Source organism: Pleurodeles waltl, chromosome 4_2, assembly GCF_031143425.1.
Source record: "Pleurodeles waltl isolate 20211129_DDA chromosome 4_2, aPleWal1.hap1.20221129, whole genome shotgun sequence".
In the NCBI taxonomy this organism is placed as follows: Eukaryota; Metazoa; Chordata; class Amphibia; order Caudata; family Salamandridae; genus Pleurodeles; species Pleurodeles waltl.
This window is the reverse complement of record NC_090443.1, coordinates 303,139,739-303,164,883: the sequence shown is the minus strand read 5'-3', so window position 1 is coordinate 303,164,883 and position 25,145 is coordinate 303,139,739. Positions and strand designations below refer to the sequence as shown.

At 45.0% G+C, this 25,145-nt stretch overlaps 1 protein-coding gene across 4 annotated transcripts in view; it reads left to right on the top strand.

Annotated features, from left to right (window-relative positions):
• The window catches only part of RANGAP1 (Ran GTPase activating protein 1), a 435,479-nt gene that overhangs the window by 298,069 nt on the left and 112,265 nt on the right, over positions 1 to 25,145 (top strand). For 3 of the 4 annotated variants that reach the window (XM_069231244.1, XM_069231245.1, XM_069231246.1), the window contains one exon: positions 5,133 to 5,237. The exons of the other annotated variant lie outside the window; for it this stretch is intronic. In XM_069231244.1, coding sequence (XP_069087345.1) covers positions 5,133 to 5,237 — 105 coding nt within the window. The remainder of the gene's footprint in view (positions 1 to 5,132; positions 5,238 to 25,145) is intronic. 4 annotated transcript variants of the gene reach the window in all.

The window sequence follows — 25,145 nt, the reverse complement described above, 5'->3', positions numbered from 1 at the left end:
AGATCAGGAATTACAGCTTAAATGTATATTAAGGAATTCCCAATGCTGGCCTATGAGAGGGACACCCACAATCCCCTGCAAACCTCCAACTTTGCTGGAAATCACACACTTTTCCCACGTTTTTGTGATGGAACCTTTCGGAATCTGCAGGAATCCACAAAATTCCTACCACCCAGCATTGTCTCATCTATACCAATAAAAATTCTGCTGCACTTGTCAGCCTGAAAATGTTTTTTTGTAAACTGCCCTTTTGGACCCCTTTTGTTCCCCCTCAGTATCAACATGTTTTTGGCTCTTCCCTTTCACAAGCACTTGGCCCACCTACACAAATGAGGTATCATTTTTACCAGGAGACTGAGGGGAACCTTGGGTGGTATGAAATGTGTCCCAGTGCGGTCATCCCGCACAGAAATGTGGGAAAATGTGGTTTTTTTTTAAGCTACATTTGAAGTTTGCTGATGATTCTGGGTAAGAAAACATGGGGGGGAACCACGCAAAGTCACACCTCACTGGACTCCCTTGGGTGTCTAGTTTTCAGAAATGTCTGGGTTTAGTAGGTTTCCCTAGAAGGCTGCTGAGCCCAGGACCAAAAACGCAGGTGCCCCCCTGCAAAACAGGTAGTTTTGTATTCGATAATTTTGATGTGTCCAGATAGTGTTTTGGGCCATTTCGTATCGTGGGTGCTAGGCCTACCCACACAAGTGAGGTACCATTTTTATCGGGAGACTTGGGGGAACGCTGGGTGGAAGGAAATTTGTGGCTCCTCTCAGATTCCAGAACTTTCTGTCACCGAAATGAGAGAAAAAAGTGTTTTTCTTACCAAATTTTGAGGTATGCAAAGGATTCTGGGTAACAGAACCTGATCAGAGCCCCACAAGTCACACCATTCAGGATTCCCCTAGGTGTCAAGTTTTAAAAAATGCGCTGGTTTGCTAGGTTTCCCCAGGTGCCGGATGAGCTTCAGGTCAAAATCCACAGCTAGGCACTTTGCAAAAAAACAGCTCTGTTTTCTTTGTGAAAATGTCATGTGTCCATGTTGTGTTTTGGGGCATTTCCTGTCGCGGGTGCTAGGCCTATCCACGCAAGTGAGGTACCATTTGTATCGGGAGATGTGGGGGAACACAGAATAGCAAAACAAGTGTTATTTCCCCTTGTCTTTCTCTACATTTTTTCCTTCCAAATGTAAGACAGTGTGTAAAAAAGACATCTATTTGAGAAATGCCCTGTAATTTACATGCTAATATGGGCAGCCCGGAATTCAGAGATGTGCAAATAACCACTGCTTCTCAACACCTTATCTTGTGGCCATTTTGGAAATACAAAGGTTTTCTTGATACCTATTTTTCACTTTTTATATTTCAGCAAATGAATTGCTGTATACCCGGTATAGAATAGAAACCCATTGCAAGGTGCAGCTCATTTATTGGCTCTGGGTACCTAGGGTTCTTGATGAACCTACAAGCCCTATATATCCCCGCAACCAGAAGAGTCCAGCGGACGTAACAGTATATTGCTTTCAAAAATCTGACCTCACAGGAAAAAGTTAGAGTAAAACGTGGAGAAAATGGCTGTTTTTTTCACCTCAGTTTAAATATTTTTTTATTTCAGCTGTTATTTTCCGTAGGAAACACTTGTAGGATCTACACAAATGACCCCTTGCTGAATTTAGATTTTTGTCTACTTTTCTGAAATTTTAGCTTTCTGGGATCCAGCATTGGTTTCTCACCCATTTCGGTCACTAACTGGAAGGAGGCTGAAAGCACAAAAAATAGTAAAAATGGGGTATGTCGCAGTAAAATGTCAAAATTTGGCCTGGGTAGCTTATGTGAACAAAAAGTTATGAGGGCCTAAGCGCCAACTGCCCCAAATAGCCAAAAAAAAGGCTTGGCACAGGAGGGGCAAGGCCTGGCAGCGAAGGGGTTAAAACAGGAGGTAATGGCAAAACATTTGGGGTAACACCACCCTAAGGATGTCAGGCTTAACACCTTTGATGTGCATTATTCAGTTCCTGTTTCGGTGGAGGGGCTAGTCTTCACTGAACCAGAGGTTTGTCTCACTCCAGGCTCTTTGGTTTGTAATTGAGTAGAGACCTGTGTTTTTGTGGTACACAATTTTTAGTCCATGTTCCTATCTTAAAAAAATGATTTTTCTGTCCCTCAGCCTGAGGGCATTTTAAACATCAGATGGGTTCGATAAGGGATAGTATTCTTTCCACAAGCAATACATCTGTAGTGGTGTGTGTACACAACCATGCATTCAGGTGTTATTTGCTGTCTGTTGAGACTAATCTGGTATGGGGTCTGGAAGAGAAGTCATTTTCACACACATACTTAGCAAGACACTCTGAATGTTGCAACAGACTTGCTCAGTCTGCTCCACCGTGTGCTGCAGGATTGAACCCAAGTGGCAAATTGAGCTATATCTATAGACCACAAAATCTTTGTCGTTAGAGACCGCTGAGGTGCATTCTATACACTTTCCGGATGGTGCCGTGGTTTTTGATTAGCATCAACGTGTTCCCAAAGCGGTTAATCTCCTTTCAAAGGTTTTCCACAGATTGACTAATCAGGATATGGTTGTTACTAATCTCTTACCAGTTCATCTCTCAAGCCTTCCCACCTCTAGTTTTCACCGAGAAAAATAGGCCATTCAGAATGAACACAGATTCTTAACAGGGTATACATGAATGATGTATCTGCTAAGGATTGAAGATGAAAGCAATCACCATTAGGAAACAAAAAGCTTATCTACTAAAGGAAACCAATTTCTCAAGATCTTTGGATTCTATCAGCAGTAAATCAAGGGGTTTGACCTCCTCTACCTTTCCAGCAGTTATTGCATTCGGAAACATTAAGGTTTTAAAAGTGTTAAAACGTCTAACATTGAATGTAATAAATTTTGCTCCAGGTGTGGTGAAAGGGAAGCCTTTGTACTTTTGAAGCATTTGTTTATTAATAGGTTCACATGTATAAACCATTCCCTAATGTCGGACTGGGAGGCTGTAGTAGTTTTATGCACAGCATTGTGCATCCCCTTCAGGCAAACAGTGGTTATTAAGTAGCACACTAGCCTCCCTGAAAACTTTCCAAACTTAGGCCTTTTAGATAAATATGATGTGAAGCACACTTTAGCTAGAGGACATCATATCTTGATTCCTTATTTGCAAGTATGTACGCTTTTTGAGGTGATTCATGGGATGTAGAATAGTTAGGGCTGCGTATTAATCTATGACTGATACTAAATTTGAAAAACTATATTTGGTGGTAAATATTTTTCTATGTCTGCTGAATCTTGACCTGTATTTGCAAGGAAGTAACCTGTTTTTTTCTGGTTCTTTGCTTTGGAGGGGAAGAAGGAAGGTCTCCTACTTTTGCAGAACAACAGATTTTGTTCAGGTCTCCAATGTTGTTAGGCCAAGAAAACAAATATTTTAACACTGTAGTCGCAAATCATTTTAAATATTCTATTTTTAAATCACATACCAATTTGGGCTCATTCATTTAGCCTTCTCCCTAGAGTAAATCCACTCCAAGGGGGTTTTGTTGGTTTTATCAAAACACTGAATGTTTATTGGCAATAACCTTAGTGAACCTACACACTTAGTGTTATTTATATACTCCTCTTTAAAGCCACATCTTGTTTTGACTTTATGTGAGCAAGGTGCAGAGGCTGTACTTATAGTAGAATTGATGGTTCAGCATGTTGAGCTTCAGTTCTTAAATATGAATCTATGTGGTCTTCATGTTTGTGATTTACTGTACAATGTGGATTGGTTCATAATTCATACAAGAGTTCAGTTCTCAGTTTCTTTAAAGTGTTGGCTAAAGGTTTGAGTGGCTGTAGCCCTTTCGGTTATGTTCACAACATAACTAAACATACTGTAAAATAGCAGAAGGATGGGCAAGATTTCCTAGCATTAAGAGTTTTTAAAAAAATGGTTTAGAATTTCCACTAGCTTTTGCGTTCTTTTGATCATTTGATGCTATAGAAATTGGTAGAAAAATCTGGTTAAACCGTTACTGACAATCCCTTGCTGTTGAGCTGGTTTCTGTAATTGTTCACAGTGAGTGACATTCAGGAGGTAAAAATCCCCAACCTTGTGAATGTGCTTTTTGTTGAAAAATGTTTAGCAGGCGTTCCCTTCCCTGAATCATACCCTCTGACTTAGCTTCTACCCGCCTTTCATTTTATTTCCAAAAGAAATATTATACATGCATTGTGTTTTTATATATATTCACCAGAACAACTATTCTCCAAATGTTTTTCTTTATAGAGGGATTGATTTATTTTGACTTCACTGTAAGAGGTTTCAGTGTGTTTGATTTTCACCAATATGAGGTAGTATCAGCCAACTAGTAGAATAGGATTTCTCAATACCTTTCATAATCTGCATGGCACATCTTTGCTGTAAGTATGGCATTCAGCAGTGAGGAGTTTGGGTACGTTCACATCCTGTTCTTGAGGATTCCGTCACATACTGTAACCTATTTGCCGATTGTTTCAGTTGGATTATCAGTAGGGTGGGTGTAGTTAGGGTCCTGTTTTGTGTGTTTGGCTGTCTTGGTTAGTGTTGTGTGTTAGCTGGGGGTCTTAAACAATTTTAAGTTAAGTGCTATATGGGGTTATTGATATGGGCATTTTCTGTTTACAGTTATGTGTGTGAGTTAATTAAAATATGCTTTAGAGAGTTCAGTTTTCTTCCAAAAGTGGTTAGCTGTGGAATGTAGTGTTGCTTTGTGTGGTGGTTTATTGTCTGTTGTGTTGTCATGAAGTAATGTGTTGCTTAATGAAGAGTGGACAGCAGTTGCGAATTTGGTGCATGTCCACTCTTGTGTGCTTCTGAGATGTGTTTGGGTTCTGACTGATTGTTATTGCCAGAGTTGAGATCACTATTATGGTTACTATTGTGAAACTCAGTGAGCCCCACTAGTCTATTACTTACAATATTATTGCAGGATGGTTAATGAGTTCCCTGAGTTTTTGACAGTTCAGATTTTGAATCTGTGAAACACATTTCACTTTTGAGTCATCAGTTCAAATTATTTGAACTCTGGCAATTTCGAATCTGTGCCCCCCTCCTCTTGTCTCTCAATCACTGACGATCCTTATTACGATTTCTGCTTTCCTCCCAGCTGGCGACCCCTCAGCCTGTAGATGCAGCTACCTTTCTGGCATTCCCATCTCCTGATAAACTCATAAGGCTGGGGCCAAAGCGATCAACCCTAATTGCTCAAGAGGTAAGAGTGACATCTGCACTGACTGAAAGACTACGGAGCCGCAATGGGCATTTTACTATTATTGGTTACCGCTCTGCTCCTGTTTACTTGCTGCTTTCCTAGGGTCACTTGAAAAACTAAACGCAGAGGGGGTTGAAACAATTTACACTAAGCTATAACTTGTACAGCTGTTTAAATGTCTTAAAATGGTTTCTTAGCTGGTCATAGGTAAGCTAGTCTGTCCATCAAACTGGACTTGGTACCAAAGTGTTCTTTCAGGCATTGCACTAGAATTTTCTTCATGGTAATACTTGTATATTAGCCGTTCTGCAATTTGAAGACAAGATTTTTCTTCAATTAAGGATGAGTTTCTGTGATTAGCATAGACTTAAAACTGCTGTGTCTAGATGCTTTGTTAGTCAGGAAAATAAAGCAATTCAAACCTCATGAGGCAGTAAGTGTGTACTTTTTCTTAAAGTGCTACATCGCAGAATCCCTTATTTTTTCCCTAAGGTATTGTGTGACTTCTATCTGAACCAGGAGATCTCTGTCTATGTTTTCACTTTAACAAAGGCCACCAACTTCTCCATGGGGCATATTCTTTAATCGTGATATTACAGCACTTATTGCTTATGTTTATTTGAATTCATCTGCATCTTCCAGGCCTTAAGATCATCTTTTAACATATGGCAGAATTCCACCTGTTGGGAATGTGCTAAATTCACATGGTGGGTGGGAGAGTGTTATTTGTATTCAGAGCTTTATAAGATTTCTGAGTTCGAGTTTCCAAAGACTTTATACACATTGCACAAGACTGCATCAGTGGCTTCTGACTGCCTATTGTTGGCCTCAATGTTTTATGCAAGCTTTTTGCTCCAAACATGGTTGGTTTATAAAAGTTAATTTAGATTACAGTGTATTCACAGTTGTGTGGAGAGGTGGTGCTAAGGGGATAAGGTTAACTAAAATTAGTTTTCATGGTGAGTCTGGTTATCAGAGTTGTTGATCTTCTACCGCTACAGCTCTCACCATATAATCTTAAATTTTTTTATGTAAGTTAATTAATTTGAGGGAAAAAAAATCACAAGTTGCGTTAGTGTTTGCACACTTGTTATTTTGTACAATGTGTGTCTTTCTGCAGTGGAACCAAAACCAGAAATGCAATTCAGTTTGTGAGACTCCATTCATGGCCTTTTTTGAGTCACTATATTGGAACTGCAGTGCCCTCAGCAACTAATGGTGCTGATCTATCATTTTTTTGGCCATTATCTAATTGCCTGCTAAGTTGAATGAGTGTTTGGGATATAAGCGGGTGTGAACTCCATTAGTGGATGTATCCCTGCTATAGGATGTGTGATGTTGCAGTTGTTACTTTATTGTTAGGTTGGAGGAGTTTACAATTACGACGACTTTGGCTATCTCTTGTAAGTTAGTTCATGGTGGATTATTGTCATTCTTTTGAGTCTCATTACCATCTTCTTCAGCACAGGTCTTGCTCCATTCATACATGCTTGTTGAGTGGCAGCCATTGTTAGTGCACGTGGGGTTGGATGGACCACCAAGTGCAGAGATTGAAGTACTTTCAGGGTGCATAGTTTTAGATTTCTTGGCAATTTTTAAAGTTATTGGTGTCCTTGGAAGCTTTTTTGGACCTCCCTGGAAGCAACACCAGTCACTGGGAAGAACATTTCTACACAAGCAATGTCAAGGGCAGTCCTCAACAATGCTACACCAGACTGGGCTGGTTGGGTAGAATGTCTTAATTATATTTGTTAGCTGTGTGGCTTATTCTATTATGTTTCCTGCCTTTAATTGGAGGCAGATCAGCTGTGTTCCTGGTCTTCATTCTAGTTAAGTCAAGGCAATGGCTAGCAAATATTTCTTCTTTTTTTGGAGGGGGTACTGTTGAGTATGCCATTCAAAATCAGCATAGGTTTAAGCATCCTGTGTTTCAAGACTTGAGATTTCTTAAGGGATCTGCACGATCCGGCTAAAAATACATCTTTGGAAACCAAGGCTGCCAAACCCTTTCTTAAAAACCAGTTTTCTCGACAACCACCCCCTTCCTGTCACTGATCCCCCTGTGATCAACAATAAAAAGTCAACCCAAGCGTGTTTCCTACCATGCAACCAAATAGGGAATCCAGCAGCCATCTAATTGGTAGAATAAGGCACCACCTGCCGTAATGATCCACAATTACTTCATGCATGGAGATTGAGGGGTGACAGCTGAACAGCTGCTGTCCTCTAGAGGTGGGTGATGTCATCTTGGCAGCCTGGCTTCCCTTGACAATTTTTATTGGGACAAATCTGTTGTTTTTGCTCAGCACACTGCAGTTTAAACCCCTCCAGGCTACATTATTTGTTCTGTTTGTTTTGTCTCTTGCACTGCAAGGCTTGTCTTTCAAGGGTATTTTGGCCATTTTTAGTTGCCACACTAGTCCTCATTAATTGAAAAATGGTTATGATTTATTTTTTGAAATGCCTGCAGCATTTGTTTCCTTCCTACTTTTGTCATGCCACATTGAGACCTTAACTCTGTCCTCACATATTTGATGTACACTAACTTTGAGTCGCTTCACAGCTGTCTTTTGCGGCATCTCGCCCTCAAGAAATGTGTTTTGTTGCCATCACATCAGTGCAGCGAGTGAGTGAGCTTCAGGTTCTTTATTACATTGAGTCAAAGTGGTAAATCCAAAGGCTGTTTATTGGTGCACATTTGGACAGAAAGCCGTCACATGTTTCACCCCCTAGGGTTTATCTACCTGCGGCTTTTTTCAAGGCTGTAAAACTACAACGACAAGGTCGGTTTTAGAGTGAGCTATTGGGGAAAAACAAATTTGATCCCATGCATTTCCCATGGTGTCAGTGGATAGGGAGAAGTACCTAGATGTACCCAGTACGTCCGGTGCAAATTAAGCAGAAAAGAAAAAAATGGAAGAAGAGATTAAATCTATCACCACCAGTGAAAAGGATATTGGAGAATCACAAGGAGATTAGTTGTGTCCAGATTTTCTTCAGGTATTGTAGGCGAGTCATACACGTTTAAATACACAAACGATTAATAGGACAGGTACTGGCAAAATATAATTGTAGTCCATGTTAATGACATCTCTTATTTTGGGTGCATTACTACATGCTTTATATTACTACGCCACCAAAAGGTGGCAGAAGTTAGAAACGTATCATACCTACCAATAATCACCAGAATTAATCAATTTCTTTAAGAAGCGCATATAAATTACTCAAATCAATATGTTAAAATATTGGAACTTTACTTCTCTCGTAGGGGATTTCCATGTATAGTCATAAGCACTGAATAGTTCCTCACGCCTGCGGGGACCTCGGAGCACTGTTCTGAAATGTCTTCTTAAGTGTAGATGTTCGCCTTATTTGAGGAAGGCCTGCAAAGTCACTTACGAATGTCAATGTGCAGCATAGAGGAAAGTCTACAAAGGCCAAATTGTTCATTCTTTTTTGGTTGAAAAAAGGGTACTGTAGTATAGATATACATTAGAAACATGTATATTCTAGAGATGATGCAGAAAAAATATTTCACAAACCTTTTTACAACTTTATATAAGGTTGCCATTATACAGAGTGAAAATAGAGCTGTGCCTTTAAGAAGAGAGAGGCTTCCTGTATCCCATCATGCATAGCAAGAGGCAGTTGCCTCAGTTCTTTTTTCCGACTCCTTCTGACAGGACCCTGAAGCATTGAGCTCCTCCTATTTATAGTTTTTTTTTAAACTAAATTTCACACAAATCCTTTGGATTTCATTCTCACTCGATGTCTTTCAACCAGATTGAGTGTTTTCTGTCCTTTTTTGTCAAATTCGGACAGAAATTTAAGGCTTTTTTCCATCCAACATGCCTTCACTTTTTGATAAGTGCCCTAGTTGTGGCAGGAAGAAGGCTAACACAGACCCACATCAAGTCTGTATTATTTGCCTGCCGTCTTCTCATAAACCTGATGCCTGCGACATACGTAAGACCTTCTCCAGGCGCACCCTGCGTGACAGGGAGAAAATTCACCTTCAGGCCAAGGAGGACAGTAGACGGAGGACACAATCCACAGGCAAGACCACAGAGCGAGGGGAAGGTCAGTCTTCCACCAGGGCTTTGACTTCGTCCTCTGGAGCAGCTTCCAAATCTGCTCAAAACTACACAGGTCCCGACGACGTTAAGAGCATCGTCGTCGAGACAAGGAACAGCGCCGACATGCTCGCTGTCGAGAACCAGCTCGCCGCCGAGGAAGAGACATCGCTCGCCGTCAAGAGCGTTATCGTCGACGAGACGGCGCAGACATTCGTGTCAAGGATTTCTCTGTCGAGGTCACAGTCGACACAACAGGGAAGGTCGACGTTGAGGGACAGTGCTCGCCGTCAGAGATGATCGACGTCATTCCACCGACAACGAGGCAGATCAGCGTCGAGGGGCTCCCAACGGCGTGAGGAATCAACGTCGAGAGGTACACGTCGACATCGTAATTCGACGTCTAGAAGCTTGTCGACGTTGAGAAGGCATTCAAAGAGACCAAGGAGAGTTCACACCACTTCTGAGTCCTCGGCTTCTCTGATTCTATTGCCACCTTCTCCTCAGCCATCTCCTTTACCACTGACACCTCTGGCACCTGCAGCTCCTCCTCTGATACCACCTTCGTTTATCAATCCTCCAGAAGTGCCAGCTACTCGAAAGTACCTCAGTCCACTGCAAGGACAGTATCCTCTCTCCTGGGGTCGATGGCGTCTTGCATCTATCTCACTCCCAACGCTCGCCTCCATATGAGACCTTTACAGGAGTGCCTGGAAAACCAATGGAATCAACTAGTAGGAAATTGGGAGGACAGCATCCTTCTTTCTCCGAGCAATCTCCTGAAAGGGATGCCATTTCACCAACGGCCTCCCACTCAGACGATAGTCACGGATGCATTGTTGCTCGGATGGGGTGCACATATGGATCACCTACAGATTCAAGGCTCCTGGTCGCAGAAGGAGAGATTATATCACATCAATCTCCTAGAGCTACGTGCAGTCCATCTTGCGCTCAAGGCCTTCCTCCCGCATTGACTGTGAATACTCCGCTTCTCCAAACAGACAACATGGCCACCATGTATTACTTGAACAAGCAAGGGGGCACCAGATCCAGAACTCTTGTCTACGGAGGCACAAACAATTTGGCACTGGCTTCTAGCCAGGAAGTTAACAATAATAGCAACTCACCTTCCGGGCATACAGAATGTCCAAGCGAATGCCCGCAGCCAAGCAATAGACGAAAACCACGAGTGGGTTCTACACGACGATGTCGTCCACTTCATCTTTTCCATGTGGGGTACCCCTTCTATAGATCTATTCACAACCCCAGAAAACAAAAAATGCCAAGACTTCGCCTCCAGGTACTACCATCCAGGGACATTGGGGAATGCCCTATGGATAGACTGGTCAGAAACTTTCTTTTTGCCTTTCCACCACTTCCCCTGATCCCGACTGTCCTCGAGCTGTCCCACTCCAACACCAAGATGATTCTCATCGCTCCAGAGTGGCCACTTCACCGGACCTTCTTCACCGATCACTCCGTCCCCATATCAGACTGCCATGCCCCCCGGACCTTCTCACGAAGTTTTGAGGCCAGATGAGACATCCCAACCTCTCGTCTTTGAATTTGGCACCATGGCTCCTGAGCTAGTACAGTATGGTCCCCTTATTCTTCCTCAGGACTGCATGGAGATTCTAAGGGAGGCAAAACGGCCTTCCACAAGAACAGCATATGCCTTCAAGTGGAAAAGGTTCTGCATATGGTGTTCGGACAAGAACTTTGACCCAATGACATGCGGAGAAGAAGCTATTCTTCCATATCTATTACACCTAGCGAAGTCTGGCTTACAGTTTTCATCCATCAGAGTACACCTTGCAACTCTGAAAGCATATAGGAAAAGTCCTTCACAAACCTCTTTCTTTAAAATTCCAGTCATTAAAAAGTTCCTAGAAGGTTCACAAAAGGTTTTTCCTCCTACTAGACGTCCATCTCCTCCATGGGAGCTTAATATAGTCCTTTCACGTCTGATGCTACAACCCTTTGAACCCATACACAAGGCATCCCCCCAACATCTTACTTGGAAAACTGCCTTTCTTGTAGCAATCACTTCAGCTCGCAGGGTTAGTGAGATCCAGGCCCTTTGCGCTCAAGAACGATATACAGTTTTCCATTCCTCTAAAGTGGTAATGAGAACACATCCTAAGTTCCTACCTAAAGTCATTTCAGACTTTCATGTAAACCAGACCATTTCCTTACCGACTTTCTTCCAAAATCCATCTACTCCTGCTGAGAGAACACTACATTCTTTCGATGTAAAGAGGGTTTTAAAATGTTATTTAGATTGAACTAAATCCTTGCGCAAGTCACAACAGCTGTTTATTAACTATGGCCCAGTTCGAACAGGCCTGGCCACCTTCAGACAATCCTTATCCAGGTGGATTGTCTCATGCATCTTGCTGTGTCTCCAGTTAGCCAATAAATCCCTCGATGGCAGACCTAAAGTCCATTCCACTAGGGGCAACTGCTGGGTTAATGAGAAACATTCCGTTAGCAGATATCTGCAAAGCGGCTACATCGAGATCTGTCCACACCTTTACTAAGCATTACTGTCTTGATTCGGATGCTAGGACAGATGCTCAAGTAGGACAGCCTTCTCTTAAGAATCTCTTTGCGTGGTTTATTATTTATTTATTGTTCTGTCTACTCCACCGCTGTCATGGGGATGGGCTTGCTAATCTATTCAGTGCTTATGACTATACATGGAAATCCCCAACGAGAGAAGGAATAGTTTCTTACCTGTAACTCCAGTTCTCTCGTAGGGGTATTTCCATGATAGTCATTAGCAACCCTCCCTCCTCCCCGGTGGAGTTGACATGATAATAATTATAATAATAATAATGATATTTTCAAACTCCTTCACGTCAGCTAACAAGCCTACCAAAAGAACTGAGGCAACTGCCTCTTGCTCTGCATGTTGGGATACAGGAAGTCTATCTCTTCTTAAAGGCACAGCTCTATTTTCACTCTGTATAATGGCAGCCTATGGACTACACTGCCCTGCATTGCTTCGTCCTTTTATAAAGTTGTAAAAAGGTTTGTGAAAGATTTTTTATGCATCATCTCTAGAATATACGTTTTTAATGTATATCTACACTACAGTACCCTTTTTTCAACCAAAAACGAATGAACAATTTGGCCTTTGTAACCTTTCCTCTAGGCTGCACATTGACATTCTTAGGTGACTTTGCAGGCCTTCCTCAAGAAAGGCAAACATCTACACTTAAGAAGACATTTCAGAACAGATCTCCGGGGTTCCCGCAGGCGTGCGGAACTATTCAGTGCTTATGACTATCATGGAAATACCCCTACGAGAGAACTGGAGTTAAAGGTTAGAAACTATTCCTTATTGGATACACTGTGGGTTTTTCAATCCCATGTAGTGCCAAGATTTTGACTTGGGGCAAATTGGTCCATACCCCATTTGATAACCCACGATTGGATTAAAGGGGCATTCCAAAGGATGAAAGAGTTGGACCATAGGACCACAGCTTTTTGAATTGGGTTCTTTGTTAACCTGCCATATAACACTACCTTCTCAGACAAACTGATTCTGCCAATGAGAGCATGCTTCTTGATGAAAATTGTGACGCTGTTCCATGTTGGTTAAATTATCATCCTGAAACACTTGATAATGTTTACAATGCAGTGTGTTTTTATGCTCGAACAACATTGAAACTGCCATTGACTTTATGCATTCTTTTCATTTTGTTTTAAAATCCAAGCTCTAACCACTGAGATGGAGGAATGCAGCCCTCCAACCAGTTGTAGATGCTCAACTGCTCTGAGTTTCCACACATGGAGAATGGATGGCTATTTTTCCTCAGATTTTTATTTTCCTTGAGTTTTACAGCTTCTCATCACCTTCTACAGATGTTATTTTCTCCCTTTTGAAAATGGGTGGTTAAACTTAGGAAATTCATTTTTTTGCCATCGCAGCCTCTCCTTAAAGAAAGAGCTTCTCTCGTAGGGGATTTCCATGTATAGTCATAAGCTTTGAATAGTTCCGCCCGCTTGCGGGGACCCCGGAGCACTTTTTCCAATATAACTTAAGTGTCCATGTTCGCCTTACTTCAGGAAGGCCTGCCAAGTCACTTAAGAATATCCATATGCAGCCTAGAGGAAAGGTTACCGTGTCCAAAATTCTTCATCCAGTTTGCTTTTTAAAAAGGGACAAATTTGAGACACATGCGTTTAAATGCCTGATTGAATGAAAAAGTTTGCAGAAAAATTCCTTCACAAACCTTTTTATATTGCAAAACAATGATGGAGTGCAGGGCAGTGTTTCCCATAGGCTGCCATTAATAATGAAGAAAAGGAGACTGTGCCTTTAAGAGCAGCCACTCCTCCAGTATCCCATCTTGCCTAGAGAGAGGCAGTTACCTCAGTTCTTTTTTCCGGCTCCTGCTGACAGGACCCTGGATCATTGAGCTTGACCTATTTAGGTTTTTTCTTCTAACATATAGTAAGAATTTCGATGACAACTGCCTCACTCGGCGTCTTTTGACTCTCCCTCTTGTTTTTTTTCTTTTTGTGACTGGAATTAAGGCTTTTTTTATCAGTAAAATGCATTTTTTTTGGACAAATGTCCATGATGTGACAGAAAAAGGGCCAAAACAGACGCTCACGAGGTCTGTATCATCTGTCGGACGTCTTCACACATTCCTGCCTCCTGTAACATCTGCAAAACATTTTCCAGGAGTACCCTGCGTGACAGGGACAAGCTTCTCCTTCAAGGGAGAGCAGAGACAATGATGCCAGGAAACCAGTGGGACCTCTGAGCGAGGGGAAGGTCAGTCTTCCACCGGAGCTCATCCCTCATACGCCAATGGACGTGAAAGGTCTGAGAGGCGTTCTTCAGTCAGAAAACGCTTTCGGTCCCGGTCGAGGAGATAGTCGAGAGGAGGTATGGCGCTGACATGCTCGCCGTCTAAGTCTGGCTCAACGTCGCACAAGCGTCGCCGTTCGACATCAAGACATCGCACGTCGTTGAAGACTCCACGGTGTCGAGGAGCATATCGGCGTTGAGACAAACGCAGTCGTGGTCCCGCTCTACGTCGACACCTAGACGTCGGAGAGAAAGATCGACGTCGAGGAGACAGAAACGGAGAAGGATCTATTCTTCATCAGATTCGCACCATTAACCTTCTCTGGTGCTTCTTCCTTCGTCGCCTTCTCGTGCCTCTCCTCCAGCAGCTTCTACGCCTCCTCTTCAACCTTCACGAAGTCTGACTCTGCTGCGATCAACTGATCTGGTACTTCCGGCACCCGCACCACTTCCAGTGCCTCAAGTGCCTATCAGTGCCCCAGCTCCCAGACCGTGCTCAACATCGCGCCACTGTTCTCGACATGGTCATCAGGTTGCTCCAGGTCATGACACTCACCACAGATCTAGAAATAGATCAAGATCACATGCCCATCAGAGAGATTGTTCGTCGTCCCCATCTACTTTGATTAGATTCGAGACTCTCCAACAGCGCATAGCAGCCAGACCTTTGCTACCTCTGGTACCTGGCCTTCTAGAACCTGCTATGGAAGTCTTCCTTACGCCGGCTACGACTAAGTTTGCTCCCTCCAGACTACAGAAAAAGTATCGTCCTCCAGAGCAAGATCTTTTATTCCTGCTTTCCGACCCTCCTCCTGATCCGGTGGTGATATTGGCTGCTCGCAAATCCCACGCTACGCCTCTGTCTTTCACCTCTCCTCCGGCCAAAGAGAGTAAGAAAGTGGATTCAACAGGCTGCAAAGTCTGTAGTTCGCCCGCAACCTCCATGAAGACAGCAAGCACAACAGCCATCTTGAGCAGATACAATAGGGCCTTGTGGGATTCACTACTCCAGTTTGCAGAGCATCTCTCGAGAGATCATAGGATGGATTTTTTGGAGATTGTCCAAGACGGTGCCATGGTCTCGAATCATATTATTAGTGCAGCAGCGGACTCTTCCTTGCTCTCCGCAACTGCATACTGCCACAGAGTAACGCTACAGAGACATTAATGGCTGCGTCTTGCATCACTGAATCCGGATGCTCAGCAGCGCATTCTGAACCTGCCATTTTCAGGCTCTACTCGGCTCCAATGCCGACGATGAGATGGCAAGGATGAAGGCTGAGGTGGACACATTGAAGGCAGTGGGTCTTGAAAAACCCAAAGAACAACGGAGGCCCTTCCGACCTTTCCATCGTCGCTATTCCACTCAGAGGGTTCAAACCCCTCAGTGGCTCCCTGCAAGATTTCACCAGCAGTTCCAAAGATCTTATCAACCTCAGCGAAAAACACAGAGGATGATCGACACATCAGTTCAATCAGGGTTCTCAACAACCTTCAGCCTCAAAACCCTGAAAATGTCCCTCCCCCAACTCTGTTACCCACTCCAGTGGGGGGAAGCGTCACCAATTGCCTGGCAGATTGGCAACGGATTACAACAGACGCTTGGGTCTTAAACATTGGACAGAATGGCTCTTGTCTCAGGTTTTCCACTCCGCCCGAGCATTCCGCCGTAATCCACCACTTCCTCATCTCAGCCTTCCCAAGGAGGAAGCTTCCATCCTCCTCGAAATGAAAGCATTGGAAACCGTTCCCCTCAACCAGCGGGGCAAAGGCATTTACTCCAAGTATTTTCTTGTTCCGAAAAAGGACAAGAGAGAGTTTAGACCCATTCTAGACCTCAAAATTGCCAACAAATGGATCTGAACGGAAAAGTTCAGGATGCTGTCCTTACACCAGATATACCCCCAGATTCAGCAAGGGAACTGGGTTTGCTCAGTAGATCTACACGATGCCTACTTTCACATCTCCATCGCGAAAAAGCATCAGAAGTTCCGGAGGTTTGTTGTGGGTCAACATCACTTCCAATACACCGTCCTACCATTCGGTCTCAGGTCAGCACCCAGAACTTTTTCCAAATGCATGGCTGTGGTGGCAGCACATCTCCGAAGACATCGGATCTTCATCTATCCATATCTGGACGACTGGTTAATCAACGCATCCACCCGTGCAGAAGCCCAACTGCATTTCCAGTGGACTTGCAATCTCCTTTACCGGCTAGGCCTTCATGTCAACTATAACAAGTCTACGACAGTTCCTGTCCAGAAGGTGCACTACTTAGGAGCTACCATAGACATACTGCAGGCAAAAGTTTGCCCTTCAGAGGAACAACGCTTATCCATTCTCTAGAAGTGTCAGGCACTCCAAACTATGCATCACTCAAGAGTGCGCACAGTCTCCTCACTTCTCTGCTCCATGGCTTCCTGCATCTTTCTGACACCCAGTGCTCACCTCCACATGCGACCACGAGTACCTGGAGGACCAATGGAATCAACTGTCGGGGAAACTGGGAAGACCGAATTCCTCTGTCCACCCACGCAATCAGATCCCTCGCTTGGTAGTGTTCTCCAGCCAATCTCCTAAAGGGGATGTCTTTCTGTCCACAGCCTCCAGCACAGACTATCGTGACAGATGCCTCACTCCTCGGATGGGGAGCCCATATGGATCATCTACAAACACAAGGCATCTGGTCTACCAAAAGTCCTACCACATCAGTCTCCTCGAGCTCTGTGTGGTGCACCTAGCCCTCAAGGCCTTTCTCCCGTCATTCACCGCCAACAACTTGCTTGTCCACACAGATAATACAACCACCATGTACTATCTGAACAAGCAGGGGGGCACGAGATCCAGAGTCTTAACTCGAGTCCCAGACAATATGGCACTGGCTCCTAGCCAGGAGGATGAACATAGTGGCAACCCACCTTCCAGGTGCTCTTAATGTACAAGTAGATGCCCTCAGCAGAGTTCTCAAAGAGAACAATGAGTGGGTGCTCAACTAAGATGTCATTCAAGATAGTTTCCATTTGTGGGCACACCTTTTATCTACCTCTTTGCCACAGAGGAAAACAGAAAATGCTGCGCCTTCGCTGCCAGTTTTTACCACCAAGAATCACTGGGGAATGCTCTGTGTAAAGACTGATCCAACAAATTTCTGTACGCCTTTTCACCAATTCCACTGATCCCAGCAGTCCTCCTCAAGCCCTCAATGACTACAGCCACAATGATTCTCATTGCACCAGAGTGGCAGAGGCAGTGGTGGTTGCCGGACCTTCTTCACCGGTCACTCCGGCCACATCTCAGGCTACCATGCAGACCAGACCTCCTGTAAAAGTTCGAAGGGCAGATGAGACACCCCAGTCTCTCCTCCTTGAATTTGGCAGCATGGCTCCTGAGTTAGTTCAGTATGGACACCTAAATCATGAAAATCCTAAAAGAGGCTAAGCGGCCATCTACCCATTTGACATATTCCTTCAAATGGAAGAGATTCTGCGTCTGGTGTTCCTCTAAGAAGATAGACCCTACATCTTGCCAGGAAGATGTAATTCTTCCGTACTTGTTACTTTTGGCTCAATCTTGTCTACATCTCTCTTCAATAAAGGTCCATTTGGCAGCTTTGACTGCATTCAGAAAAAGTCCTTCGCAAACCTCTTTTTTTTTTTAGGATTCCAGTCATCAAAGATTTCCTAGAAGGGTTAAAGAAGGTCTTTCCTCCAGTTAGACCCCCTTCTCCACCATGGGAACTTAGTGTGGTCCTTTCGCGACTCTATGGAAAATCCATTCGAGCCCATAGACAAGGCATCTCTCCAACACCTAACTTGGAAAACTGCTTTCCTTGTGGTAATCACATCAACACGAAGGGTTAGTGAGATTCAGGCTCTCTGTGCCCACGAACCTTACACAGTATTTCACTCCTCGAAGGTAGTGCTGGGAACACTTTCTAAATTCCTGCCCAAGGTTATATCTGACTTTCATGTCAACTAGTCGATTACCTTGCCAACTTTCTTTCCAAACCCATCTACTGCAGCAGAGAAGGCTCTCCATTCTCTAGATGTAAAAAGGGTGTTAAAATTCTACTTGGATAAGACCAGTTCTCTTCGGAGGTCTTCACAATTATTTGTTAATCATGGTCCGGTTCGTACCGGTCTGGCCACCTTCAATCAATATCTAGATGGATTGTCTCCTGTATTGTATTTTGCTACCAACTAGCTTACAGAACGTTAGCTGGCGGACCAAAAGTGCATTCTACCAGAGGCAAGTCGGCAACAACTGCCTTAATGAGGAATGTTCCCTTAGCAGACATCTGTAGAGCTGCGACTTGGAGGTCCGATGCCAGGGCAGATGCTCAAGTAGTATAGGCTTCTCTCAGGGACCTCTTTGTTTGAAAGTGTATTTCATGAGTGTTCTGTCTACTCCTCTGCAGTTTATGGGATGGGCTTGCTATTCTATTCAACGCTTATGACTATACATGGAAATCCCCTACGAGAGAAGGAATAGTTTCTAACCTGTTACTCCAGTTCTCTCGTGGGGGTATTTCCATGGTAGTCATAAGCAACCCTTCCTCCTCCCCTGTGGAGTAGACCGATTACTAACTCAGGTTAGTCATTCCTCTCAGCTAGGACTGCCTACAAAAAGAACTGAGGTAACTGCCTTTCTAGGCATGATGGAATTCTGGAGGACTGGCTGCTCTAAAAGGCACAGTCTCCTTTTCTTCATTAATAATGGCAGCCTATCGGATACACACCCTGATCTCCTTCATTATTGTTTTGCTATATAAAAAGGTTTGTGAAGGAGTTTTTCTGCAAAATTGTTTTAATTCATTCAGGCATTTAAATGCATGTGTCTCACATTTGTCCCTTTTTAAAAGGCAAACTGGATGAAGAATTTTGGACACTGTAACCTTTCCTCTAGGCTGCATATGGACATTCTTAAGTGACTTGTCAGGCCTTCTTGAAGTAAAGCGAACATGGACACTTAAGTTATATTGGAAAAAGTGCTCCGGGGTCCCCGCAAGCGGGCGGAACTATGCAAAGCTTATGACTGTCATGGAAATACCCCTACGAGAGAACTGGAGTTACAGGTTAGAAACTATTCCTTCTTTAAACCTTTGAAGCCTGTGGGGCAAGGAATGTCTGTGATCCTAAAACAAGTGATTGTAGTTCCTCTAACAAAGAAGAACATTTTGTAAGGAAGTAAATGCAATACTTTTATTTCCAGAACCCTTAAAGTGAAGAGAAGGACAATTCCCATTGGCACTGACAGCTGTCTCTCCTGTTGGCGAGTCTGTCAGAAGTGCTTCCCAATCTCTGCTTCCAAGGCAAGACATGCAGGTTTGATTGTGCTCACTCCAAGGATAATGTCAGACAGGCTGTCATCTTAAGAAATGTTTTCTATACTTTTTGATGCACTGTTTCTGGAGTGAAGGACAAGACTTGTGGCGCAAGGGGGAAGTCTTCCAGTAAGCCTAAAAGCCTTAAATCTGATTTGGCTCGAGAAGGTGCACAAATCTTTGACTGGATCATGAATAGCACTGTTGTCTCGTAAGCACAAGTCTGTTTAATGTTATGCTTATCCAAGCAATCATTGACTTTATTTACTTCAAAGAAGACTACGATTTTATCACGGCTTCAAGTGCTAACGCCAGTACCCATTCTGATGAGGTCCTTGTTGACATCTTCAACAAGTCCTCCTTAGCAGGCTTCTTTACTGACGACTACTCTGGCAACAGTAACATTTTACCATCCTACTGCCTTCAAATGCCCTGGTTGCAATTATTCCACTAAAGCTAATCTTCTCACCTATCTGCATCGCTACAACAGCTCCACCATAAATATTGGAGAGCCAAAAAGGAGACTAATGGTGATGATCGAGATAGTAATAAGGCATTGGAAGAGAAAGCACTGTTGGAGGTTTACTCTGATGACAAAGATGATCGCCACTATTAAGGTATGGAGACATAGAACTTGAATATAAAATATGATAAAGACTTCTAGCTGCAGATTCCTTACCTCAGAATTTCCTAGTGTCAGCTTGGAATCCAGAATTTTGCAGAGCAATACCCTTGCTCGCACCATCTGGTGGTGGTGGTGTTTCGAATCCGCGTGGTGGCACCTTCGGAGCCATCTGTGACGGTCAAGGTCGCCTTTAAAGTCACCACCTAGGGGCACATATGTCATTTCTTTTCCTTCTGCACCAGTTAAAGGGCAGACCCAGAACAGAGCTACCCTCTCTCTTTTTTGACAGGCATTTCTCAACCTTTTTGTTGAGATTTTGTGTGTTTGTGCTCGGATGACCTCAAGAAAGCCCAGATGCCAGCCATGTGGCGTCTGCCATTGTGACATGTCTGTGACGGATCCACACCAGGTATGTCTGTGGTGCTTAGACAGAGACCACGACTCAAAGTTGTATTCCAACTTCCAGGCCATTGCTCCAGAAGCTTTGAGAGAGTGGTCGCTGAAGCTAATGGAGGCCCGGCAGTCGATGTCAGTGGCCGCAACTCCTCAGGGGTCATGGCCTCCGTCAAGAAGTGACCTCTACAGGAGCCCCAAGTCCTCTTTGTCCAACTCCAGGCCTTGCGAGCACTTGGGGAAGAGGCACAAGAAGTCCAAGTGGACTTTGACTTCACCTTGCCCGTCGGCCAACGAGGTGAGTCGGGAATGTCGACGTTCCAGGCACGGTTCCGTGCCTGGCCAGACTCCAAGCTTTCCGGGTGCTGGAGTGATACCCGCTCAGCTCAAAGAGTTTTACGAGGCCATGTGTCTTGTATTTGTGCGGCTGGCCTCGGCGCCAATGGGGTCTCTTGGATCTGATATTGGATCTTGAATGACGCTGAGTCCACACAGTCGGCCTTCTCGGCATGGCTTCCGATGTTGACGCTCCCTGCGCCCACCGATGGCACGAGCCTCATTCTAATAACCAATTAATCGGAGCCGGAACGGCGTTGCATGACGTCGACGATGGCCCCAACAGGTGCAAGATCATTGTCTGAGCCATTCTACGATCAGCCAGGCACAGCACTGGTGAGGAATTGTGGTGTCTCAGGACCCTCTGGAGTCCGAATTGGGGCAAATGGACTGTTAAGAGGAGTTAGGAGAGGCCAGTGGACTAGATACCTCTCCAGATACTGGCATGTTCTCACCTCCTACGGTGGCTACGGAGGAGGAAGATTAGTATGCAATGGTGGTGCATAGGGCAGCTGAGCTCTTGGACCTAGATTTGCCTACGGTGCCGGTCAGGGATAACCTCCTGACTGAGGTGTTTCAGCTGGGGGGGTTCCACATTGAAACTGATATTACCCTTTAATGAAGCCCTCACGGGTATCTTGCTGGGGACGTGGTCAAAACCCAGCACAGGGGCTCCTGTAACTAGGACAGTTGGCTTCCGCCATCACCCAGCTCCAGGTAATTGTAGCTTCCTCATACAAAACCCCACCCCAGGGAGCTTGGTGGTCCAAGCCTCCAATTCCCATGGTGCCTTCTTTTCCGTTTCCCTGGATAGGAAATCCAAGAGGCTGGACCAGCTTGAGAAGATGTTTTCCTCCTTCAGCCTGGCATTGAGGTCGGTAAACACCTTATGCCTATTGCACCGTTTTTACCATACTTTATGGGACACTGTGGCACAGGTCCCAGAGGACGTGCAGGCCACGCTCTCACAGGCATTTAAAGATGGGAGAGATGCAGCCAGGTTTACCATCAGGTGTGGACTGGGCATGACTGACTCACTCGGTATAGAAATTTCTTCGATGGTGGCACTTCAGCACCATGCCTGGCTTCGTACATCTGGCTTTTCAGAGAGGTTGTCCAGGCAAACCTCATGGAAATGCCCTTCGATGGGTCCCGCCTATTTGGCGAAAAGGCACTCTGTGCTGAAGCGCTTCAAGGACTCCCAGGCTACAGCCAAGTCCTTGGGCCTCTTGGCGACCCCTCGCCTAACAGTCTGTCTTTCGCCCCTTTTGAAACTTCAGAAGGGGCGGGGTACCACTACACCCACAGACCAGCCATCGTCCTCCAACAGGTCAACTTCTTGGGCTGGTACACGGTTGTGGTGCCTTCAGACCCAAAGTGTCTGGCCAGAAGTCGTCCACCACCCAGCCCCCCACCTCCACAACGTCCAAGCCCCTCCTAGTGTGATTCTGCAAGACCATGAATGTCCAGTTAGAGGAAGGATTCAATTTCATCTCCCTCACTGGCAGTCCATAACATTGGACAAATGGGTTTGTAGAGATACAGAAGGGCTATTCCCTCCCCTTCCAGTCTTTCCCTCCCTGTATGTCTCTGTCAAAAGAATGGCTGATGGAGGATCACTTAGTTCTTCTCCGTGAGGATGTTGCAGCTCTCTTGGCCAAGGGAGCCATAGAAAGGTTCCCGATATCAGAAGTAGGCAGTGGCTGTTATTCCCCCTACTTTCTGATAATCAAAAAGAACAAGGGTTTTCGTCCTAGTCTGGATTTGCAGGACGTCAATCTCTTCCTCAAAAAGGAGAAATTCAAAATGCTCACTTTAGTTCAGGTCTTGTCTGCCCTAGACCAAGGAGACTGGATGATAGCATTGGACTTGCAGGATGCGTATTTCAATTTTCCCAACCTGCCTGCAAAAAGGCGTTACGTGCGTTTCAAGTTTGGCCACAAGCACTTTATCGTGCTCCCCTTCGTTGTCACCAGTGCCCCTCAGGTGTTCACCAAAGTGATGGTGATGGTAGCCTCTCATATGCGCAGGTTAGGGGTTTCAATCTTCCCCCTACCTCGCGACTGGCTGTTGAAGGCTTCTTCGCCCCAGGTTATCGTCACCCACCTTCAGACTACGGCGAACCTCCTGCATTTGCTGGTGTTCACTATAAACATGCCGAGGTCACATCTGAACCCCTGTCGCTCCCTTTCATCAGAGTTGTTCTGGACACAGTGAAGTTTCAGGCCTATCCTCCTGAGCAGCTATCCTGGATTTTGGTGAGACAGACTCTAAGGACTCATGGCCTCCTGCATCCTGTTAGTCAAACATGCCAGATGGCATATGAGGGCTCTGCAGTGGGACCTGAATTCCAGTACGCACAGCATCCGGGAAATCTCATTGACACAGTTCAAATCTCAGAGGGAACTGAAAAAGATCTGCATTGGTGGTCAATGAACTGCGATTGGGTCGGAGACAGACTCCTCTCCCTTGCACAACCAGAGTTTACAGTAGTGACAGATGTGTCACTCATCGGGGAGAGGTGGAGATCGGAGGCCTCAGAGTCTCTGGCAGAATCCGAACTCCATATCGACTTACTGGAGCTCCAGGCAGTCCGACTGGCATTGAAAGCATTTCTTTCTGTTGTAAAAAGGAAGATGGTGCAAGTGTTCACGGACAACACCAATTCAATGTGGTACTGCAACAAGCACGGTGATGTGAAATCATGGACCCCTTGTCAAGTGGCCCTGTGTCTCTGGACATGGCTGGAACAGCAGGAAATTACAATGGTGGTTCAACACCTAGCAGGTTCTCTGAACGCCAGGTCAGACAAACTCAGCAGTCGATGTCTAGTGGATCACGAGTGGTGTCTCCACCCGGAGGTGGCACAAGGACTCTTTCAGCAGTGGAGAGAACCTTGGTTAGATCTGTTCGCCTTCGCAGAGAGTGCGCAATGTCAGCCAGATTGCTTGTTTGAGTTTCTGGGGCGGCACTTGCTCGGCGACACTTTACGTCACGAGTGGAGCTCAGACCTCCTGTTCACCTTTCCTCCCATGTTACTTCTGCCCAGAGTTCTCACGAAGGTCAAGAACGGCCGGGCCCAAGTAATCCTGGTGGCTCCAGGCTGGGCAAAGAGAGTCTGGTATCCTGAGCTTCTGAAAATGAGCACTGATCCTCTGATCAGGCTGTCCCTACGTGGAGATTGAGCGGTGACAGTTGACAGCCTTCGCCCTTCCTCCCGAAGTCTGTAAAGTTATTCTAGCAGCCAGGTGTCCCTCCACTAAGACAGTATAAACCTACCATTGGAATTGTTTTGTAAATGATTGTACTGAAAGATCTATTGATCCTCTTTCTGCTTCTCTCTCTGACATTCTTCTCTTTGTCTTATCACTTGCCCAGTAGGGCTCTGCCTGGGGCACTCTCAAAAGCTATCTTTCCGCCTTATCGGCGTTCCTTCGGCTGCTTGGTCAGCCTTCGTTATTCAAATCACTTATTGTACATAGATTTCTCAAAAGGCTTGTACATATGTTTCCCCCTGTGCCCTTTGTTATGCCTCAGAGGGACTTGAATCTGGTTCCCACATTTCTTATGTGTGCTCACGTTGAGCCACTGCACAACTGTCCCCTCTGACTGCTCACCATGAAGACAGCCTTCTTAGTGGCAATAACATCTGCCAGGAGAGTGAGTGACATAGACTCTTTCATCTAAGCCACCATAGCTTACCGTTTCTCACCATATTCCCGGACAAAGTGGTACTTAGAAATCGTGCCTCTTTCCTCCCTAAGGTTATGACGTCACCCTGCCCACTTTCTTTGCTCCACCACATCCTTCAAAAGAATAGGAGCGACTCCACCGGTTATACCCAAAAAGAGCATTGTCGTTCTACCTTGACCTCTCAAAAGAGTTCCGGGTGGATGACCAACCCTTTGTGGGGTACATGGGAGCAACGAAAGGTCAGGTAGTGCAGAAACTAACCATTTTGTGCTAGGTCGTTCTCTGCATTAAGATCTGCTATGCACTGGCCAAGAAGCAGCCTCCTGAGGGCTTGAGAGCTCATTCCACCACGGGCAAGGCTGCTACCACTGCACTAACGCGAGGTGTCCCAGTCCTGAATATCTGTCAGGCAGTGACATGGGCTTCCTTGCACACGTTCACAAAACATTACTGCCTGGACAATTAGGTCTGTAGAGACAGGTACTTTGCCCATTTGATCCTACAGCATTTTCTAGCATAAGGAGCTCTGTCAGCAGCCCACCGCCAGGTATCTTTTTCTAAGGTGAGGAATCTGCAGCTAGAAGTCTTTATCAGATGAACCAGTTACTTACCTTCGGTAACACATTATCTGGTAGACGTT